Source organism: Venturia canescens, chromosome 9, assembly GCF_019457755.1.
Source record: "Venturia canescens isolate UGA chromosome 9, ASM1945775v1, whole genome shotgun sequence".
In the NCBI taxonomy this organism is placed as follows: Eukaryota; Metazoa; Arthropoda; class Insecta; order Hymenoptera; family Ichneumonidae; genus Venturia; species Venturia canescens.
In genome coordinates, this window is record NC_057429.1 from 19,208,370 (window position 1) to 19,216,325 (window position 7,956).

The 7,956-nt window shown below is 37.2% G+C and overlaps 1 protein-coding gene across 8 annotated transcripts in view; it reads left to right on the forward strand.

Moving 5' to 3' along the window:
• Positions 1-3,944, forward strand: part of rsh (radish) — a 97,005-nt gene extending 93,061 nt beyond the window's left edge. For all 8 annotated transcript variants that reach the window (XM_043427660.1, XM_043427661.1, XM_043427663.1 and 5 more), the window contains one exon: positions 50-3,944. In XM_043427660.1, the coding sequence (XP_043283595.1) occupies positions 50-199 (150 nt within the window). In that variant the 3' untranslated portion in view covers positions 200-3,944. The remainder of the gene's footprint in view (positions 1-49) is intronic.
• The last annotated feature ends 4,012 nt before the right edge of the window (positions 3,945-7,956 follow it).

The following is a 7,956-nucleotide window of genomic DNA, read 5'->3' on the forward strand; positions in this document are numbered from 1 at the left end:
TATTGAATGTGTGACGAAACGACAAATAAATGAAATATTTCATTTACAGATCGTACTGCCCTCAAAAGCGATTGAGAACGAGAGAATTCTGGAGACACTGACACAGCAGGCGAACACAGGGATATACAGAAACGTCGATTCGTATCTGGAGGACTATAGAAAAAGAATACAGAATCAAGAGAGTTTCGACTTTACGTAAAAGCTCTATAAGGAAGAAATAAAAATAGTAATTTTCTCATCAGGCTTGTTTGAGAACGAAAATGAAAAGGCTCTGAGCCCAAATAATGGAAAAACTGTAAGAATTTTGAAAGACGAGAGTCTGGCAAATTAACGACTCAATAGACGATAAATTAGGCGAAAAAGCGCTGGCGCTGAAAAATCTATTCCCATACATTTACCAAACCCGATGCAACGAGTGAGAAAATAGAGAATCTATAAAAAAAAATCGAGGGAATATAAAATCCTACGAACTTCTGCGAAACTATTATTTCGCTAACAGTTTAACCGAAGCAAAGTGAGTTTTCAGTTAATTTATTAAGGTATAAAAATGCGAAAAATCGCCTCGTAAAACGTTTGAAATTGGACAAAATTTCCCCCACACGAAAACCTCCGATGTAAATTTTGGCGTCGAAATAATTTTTCAATTAAAAATAATCTCCAAGTTACCGTGGTATTCGCGAACATCCAACTGAATTTATATGAAACAGCAATAATTTAAGAATTTCGTGAATGTGATTCGCGATTTCTCACCTTTCGTTGGACGCAATTTTAGAAAACCAATCGATCAAACTGGTTTTCCGATTATTTTTCCAAACGAGCTGCATTTTGTATGTTGTCCGATTCACTTCGATCGATGGAGCAAGAAAAAAGAGCACCAATCGAAAAATCCTTCGTTCAATTAACTCAAAGAGCTCTGAGCCAGTGTCAAAAAACTTAAATTCAACGTCATCACGAAAAATCATTTTTCTTTGTCACATCGATATCTTCAAATGCGAATAACAAAGGAAAATAGTGAAACGGAGTTTCGCGATATTGGAATTAGCATTTTATCATTCCAGAAGCCACCGGCATATAACGCTACGCGTGTAAACATATAAATTGCAATTACATTCAACTAAAGTCCTGGACAATGCACTTTCCTGTACATATAGTTATACACGGAGGAGAAACAAACGCCGGTTGTTTGCTGACCTCGTTGTCGATGTTATCCCGTGGGTTCGTTGTCACCTTTATCGCTGGCGAAAACGAGGTCGAACCTACCCCTACGAGCCTGTAAACTCTCCTACGTCTTCAATATACATATAAATGTATGTATATAACCGTATAAAAAGGTACGAGAATGTGTGCGTGCGGTGCTCCAATATCAACAGCGACAACCATTAATTACTATTACGTCCCCGACTCGCCCCCTGAGCTCGTTCGTTAAGTTAACAAATATTTACACACGAGCCACCTCGTGACATCGTGTGTTACTCGTCGTTATAAGAGACTCGCCAGGTCTTCGAGCCTGGCGAGCGTGCTGAATTCCTTTTTCTTATCTCTCTTATCTCGAGGTAGGAGCGTCATTTATTGGAATAATTCAATATACGAATGTCACCAGCCCTTTTCTCAGCTGGAAATCCGAATTGGAAATCTTCGAGCTGGACGAATTGAAAATCCGTGCAAATTTCCGACGGATGCTCCGAGAAATCTTAGTGCGATGCTCGACAAATTGTGGCAAATGCTTTCCGTTGGTTAGCCAATTTAAAAACTGGCAGCGAATCGAACCTTCGGGGCAATCATCAATTTTCCTTTGCCTCGGGTCAGTCAAACCGTGGAGATTGTACATTCGAGAAAATGGAAAACTTTTTCCCTCCTTGTCGGTGAATAAACTGAGAGGCTTCCCGTTCCGGCCTTTCCTAAGGCGAGTTTCCTGTTTAGAAATGCAAACGAACGTAAATTATGAATGAGTGCCAAAACCTCTTAGTCTGCAGGAATAAATAATTCGCTTAAATCCCAACTCCCCAGGTACAGAGTGATGAAAAATTATCATTAATTCTTCACTGAATTAAAACAAAACGAAAGAGTTCAATTCCCAGAGAAGAAAATGGGAATTCACGTCCGAAAACCCCAAAGAGTCCACCCTCGTTTTTCAAGTGTCAAAATTTCTCATTTTCAATTTTTCTCCCGTGACGTAAGAAAATTTCGACAAATTGTTTATCTCACAGTCTCGCGATCTCTGAATCTAAAATTCGAAGGGATCCAAGCGTAAATGAGGAAAAGTTCAGACTGCATGAAAGAAATCGAAAGCGCGAAAGTAAAAATTTAGCAGATTTGTGAGGGAACAAGATTCGAAATTTGGCGCGTCGATTGCTGTGCAAGCGGAGAAAGTTTTTCGAGCAGTTATCAAAGGATTCTCGCGTCTCGTTGGATTCTCTCTAAGAAGAGAATTCGAATGTAAATAGAAACAAAAAACCTTGGACATCTGTACACGCACACGCAAGCAGTACGTAAAATAAAAAATCGTTTTAAGTTGAATAACGAAGAGATATCGAAATGTTCGAACGAAAAAAAAGCTCAAGCGCTTAACCGGAAGCCATGAACGAAATAAAATTTTAATAAAGATAAGAGAACGTAGAAGGGAGTGAGGAGAGAAAAGGGCGTTTTTTCGTCCTCGTAAACGAGACTTGGGAGGTCGAGTCTCGAGATTATCTCGAAGATATCGATCATTGAAAAATAATGTTATTTTCAAATCGTCTGAGATTTCGAGAGCAAGGAAGGGGAGAGCAAAAGTATGACGAGAAGGGAAATGAAGCGTCCCGTAAAAGCTGAACATGACAATCTGTAATATAAAGATTAAAAATTTACTAATAGTACGACGAGGAAGAAAAATTAAGTAGAAACAAACAAAATTTCGGACATTTTATCGTGTCGGGGCTCGAGTTCAACGAGCAAAAAAACGAAGCCAAGACGATTTTAAAACGATTGAATAAAACGATGTAACGATTGTAGATACTAAATGAATATATACACGAATATAAATATGATAACGCAAATACTAGAGATGCGAATCGTATGTCATTGATATTGAAGGTGTGGTGAAAAGAGAAAAAAAGTAGAAAAAGAACACACGGAAAAAGAAAAAAAAAGGGTGAAACGTAGTATTCGAAATCCTTTCTGTTTTCTATCGTAGATTTTGTATCTTCAATACTCTAAGACAGAGATTCTAAAAGATAAAACAAAAAAGGAGGATGAGCGAGAGAGAAAGCCCAAGAGTTCCGAGGAAGGAATAGGAGAGTGAGAATAAAGCAAATTTTCGATAACGCTTTTCTCAGCGTGAAGCAAACGAAACAAAACGGTCGAGACGAAGACAAAAAAACTGTTAAGTAAAGATCAAACATATCGAGATGAGATCGGAAACGTTCGAGTGAGAAATTCGATTTCTCGTCGACGGATAGAAAAACGAAAGCATCGAGGGAGCGATTAAGGGAAGAAAAGTATAAAAATCGTGCGTCAAAGGCCCGAACGCGACTGACGAGATTTCAAAAAGTTCGATGTCCCATTGTACATTTTCTAGAGTGAGGAGAGACCTCATTGAGAAAAAATATAAACAACTTAAAGAAAAACTCGAAAATATTTATATACATGGAAATAATTGGTGAAAAAATATACAAAAAAAAAAAAATAAGAAGCAAAAAACATACTTCGGCATATCCACGTTTGTAATTCGGTGCGATTTTACGTTTATTTGAGCTCGAATTCGCGACGAGCGTCGACTCTACACTTTTCTTGAGGCTTGGCAACAAATATAACTCACCAATAAAACGTCAAACAAAACGTAATATTTTGTACGTGAATTCGATTTACGTCCATGTACCGATTACAATAATAATTCTCAAACGCATATTCATTAAAAACGATCACACACATATATATATATATATAAATAAATAATGATACTATTATGTTGTTACACGTGACTTAAAATTATATTATATATTGAAGGGGCGAGACGAAGTGACAAAGCTGTGCAAAAGAATTGAAAAAATGTAGAAAAACAAAAATAATTACCTGATTCCCCAACTGTGAAGATGGACAAAAAACTGTTAAGTGTCTTATTGTTCCGGCAAGTGGCTGGACTGACATTCGTTTCTCTCGTTCCTACCGCAACAAAAAAAAACGAAAAAAAAAAAAAAAAAATCCAAGTCAAAATGTTGGTTGATTCATTTCTGATGCTCAATTAGTTTTATCGAAAAGCTGTTCGCTGTCTTGGATCTAAATTTCCCATGGTCTGTCATGTAGACCTGATAATTTGGAAATAAATTCGTTTCAACCGTTTCGAAAAGTCTTACGATGTTCGATAGATTGAAAAAAAATTCAATTGTTTTTAATCCGTCGTATAGAATCGCTTTTAATCGTTATTTCGATACTTTGTCCAACCACTTCGCCGCCTACTGTTCAACCGTGAGTGTACTATATAGACATATATTGTAACGCGACGAGACGATCGAGAAAAACAACACGAGTTTGAATCGATGGTAAACTACTGCGTATTATAAAGTACGAAATTTCTACTTCCCCATTGAAATCTCCGCTACGAAAACACCTTTCGTTCGACCGCGAGTGTCTCTAGTATATATCGGACGTTTCACCACTTTTGTTCACCTGGGGTATCACCAGCAAGTCTCCATCTTCAACTGTAGCGTCTTTCTATAGCGGTCCGCACTGGGCTTGCTGGGTACCGTGCCAAAAACACTTGCCAAGGAGCAGGGAGATTCCCCACCATCCGTGTACCCCCACTTTTTTCTCGTTCATATTCGGACCGAACGCCGAACGATGGAACGAGGGTGAGGACTTGCCTCGCTGACAGATAAGTGAGCCCCTGAACCTGAACTCAAGTCACCGGTCCCAAATCTTTAGCAAGATGGCGACCTGCTACAGTTGACGAATTACTCGGCGGAGTAATACCGAATACCCCGACCGAATAACACAGTGGCGAGATGCCCGATGGTACTATACTGGCGCCCGGCCATTCGTTTACGTAAAATAATAACGATAATAATATTAAAAATTGAGTAATGATAAACACAATAGTAGTAATAATCGAATAATAACGCAGTAATGTAAGCGAAATAATGATAGCTCTAACGTTTAAATTAATAATAATAATTTTAATATGTATATCGACATTTAATCCGCAATGGTGCAGTGCACCAAAAACTCTTGTGAAATCTGTGAAATAGTAATTTAAGAGGATCGATCAGCCGGTATATCGCAACCGTGAGTGCGAGAGAGATAGCTGCAAATTTCTAAATCGAAATTCTTTGGCACAGTTTGACCGATCAAAAAAAGGCTCTGTCAGTCGATTTTTGCCATCGTTCTGCGTAAGCTGGCAGAGCCTTTTTTTAATCAGTCAAACTGTGTCAAAGAATTTCGATTTCGAAAATTCCAAGTGAGGTTAGTCGACTGATCCATACTCTTAAGGGGAAAAAAAAACAAAAGCAACGCGCAAGAACATTTGTATGACGTACTGTGTATGACGACTTCAGGCAACTTTTTCGACGGGTAAACACACTTTTACCGCGATCCTCTAAAGACAAAGAAACTCACATTCCTACATCCCGCGACCCTGTTTCCCCTCGAAAAGTCATTTTTTTTCGTTACAACTCAATAATAATGAATTCCTATGCAAAGAGCAGCGTCTATGTTACTCACAAACGCAATGTAGCTTATTCCTTTTCTTATTCCCGTATTGAACAGAATTCGCGTCTTTGCGAATGCAAAAAGGCGCCGCAAACGAGAAGAAAAAACAGGGCGATCATATATAATCGTGAGACTTGTATTCAACGGTACAAACACTTGAATTATCATCGTTGTTGGTTGTTATTCATTGTTGTTGCTCGGATATAACTTCGCTACGATTATATTTGTTATTATCATTACCCCCTTACGATTATAGTGAGAATACGCTTTTTTCACTTCCCAATTGTATCTTGTATGTCGCGAGAAGAATAACGGCGAGACTGTAGTATGTACGAGTATCAATATATATATTTTGACAAGGTTACTTGCTCGATGTGCTATTACGATTATTTCAACTCGTAAGTCCACGTTGATCGAAGATTCCAAATTTTCGTTATCAGTGAGTAACGAATACAAGTACGTGGAAAAAAAACTAATTATTTCGCAGTTCGTCCTGATTGAGAAACAATTTTGAAGCTCCAAATTTCTCTATTGTGTACACACCATTTGAAAAGTAAACAAAAATAACTTCGTCCGAACAACACTTTCACTTTCGAAAAAACTGTATAGGTAACACATACTTTTTGCTCTCTTATTCGCCTCTGTCGAGATGTGCAGGCGTTCGAGCGTCGAGATCTAACCTAACCCAGTACACGCGCGCTACTGTGTCGCATCAAGCATCAACGCTCCTAATAACGAAATACAAAAGAATCACACTAAACAATAACGAGGTTGCGTATAATTAGTATAACTATATATATATATATATATATATATATATATATACATATATAAAGAGAAAGATACAGAACAAAAAATTTATTGTATATGAAGCTACTGTGATGTTACTGTTGAATATAAACAAAAACAAAAACAAATATATATATAAATATATATCTATATATGCGTATGTCAGGCGAAATTTTTTAGAGAACCTGCGACGGTGCACTTTTGGTTTTTCTTTCGACGGTAATTTCTTTTATTCTTAAAATATAAAAAAATAATCGTACAAATAAAGAACTGATTTGATTAGTTCTTCAAATCGTGTACTATCGCGCGTAGTGTTGCTCAAAAAATGACGTTCGGAAATTGGTCTCCTTTTCTTTATATATAATATGCGAGGTGTGAGGCCGGAAACGAAAATAAACAATGAATCGCAGCGTTGGTCCTCGAGCGAAGCTGGAGGGACGCGCCACCCAGTGTTCGCAATGATATGCATCTATAATAGTGTTATGAGAAAGTAGTACCTATTTGTGGTACGAAATGTCAGTTTTGGAAACCGAAACATCACCCGCAGATCGTTACTCAAATAACTGCAGTCTGCTCACACCGTTTTCATAATTTTTTGCTCTCTTCGTGAGCTCGACAACAAAAGTTTAAATAATGCACGTGAACAGTTTTATTGAGGAAATAAATAAACCGTGGCGGGTAGAAAAATAGTTACTAAACTTTTTTTCAAAGTATAAATTGTTCTGGAATTCAAATCGAGCCTGTTAAATCATTCACCAAACCGTTGAAAAATTTATCTCCGATCGAAGTTCAACAACTTGAAGTTACTTTGTGCGAAACACCAAATGGCTGGGTGATCCAACGAAATCAAATGCTTTCTTTTAATTCAAGATGGCTGTCCGTTCTCAATTTTGAATACGAAGGGAGGCCGGTGAGGAGAGCAGTTCGAACATCAGTTGGTTGCCAACTCATCGGACCAAAGAAATTGACTGAAGCGTTCGATGGAGAAAGTAGAATTCTTCTTTATCATTAAAAATGTAAGTGTCCAGTGTGTCAATTTGATTCGACCCAAAATCGGTAAAATAGATTCCTTAGAAAATCGAGCTTTTCCATAAAAGAATGCAGACTACCCAGTGAGATTTTCTAATGGTGAATATCAAGGAATAATTGTGAAGGTAAAACCGCTTAGGAAAGTTAAAATTCAAAATTGATTCCTTTTTTCTGCATTTTATTATTTAGAATAATTCGAATTAGTTCAATTGAATGAAGTTTGTCAAACTTTCATTAAAATTTTTTCCAAAACAATCAATCGCTGTTCGTAGTATTGAAACTTTCACAAATCTTCTAATTCGTCGTTCGCTAAACTCACACAAATCACTATTATATTTTTTGCCACAATCAATTTTTTCCATGTCAAAAAATTAAAAAAAAAAAAAAAAAAAAAAAAAAAACACTCGAATTCAATCAAAAATTCATGTTGGAAGGGATTTTCATGATAAATTCTAG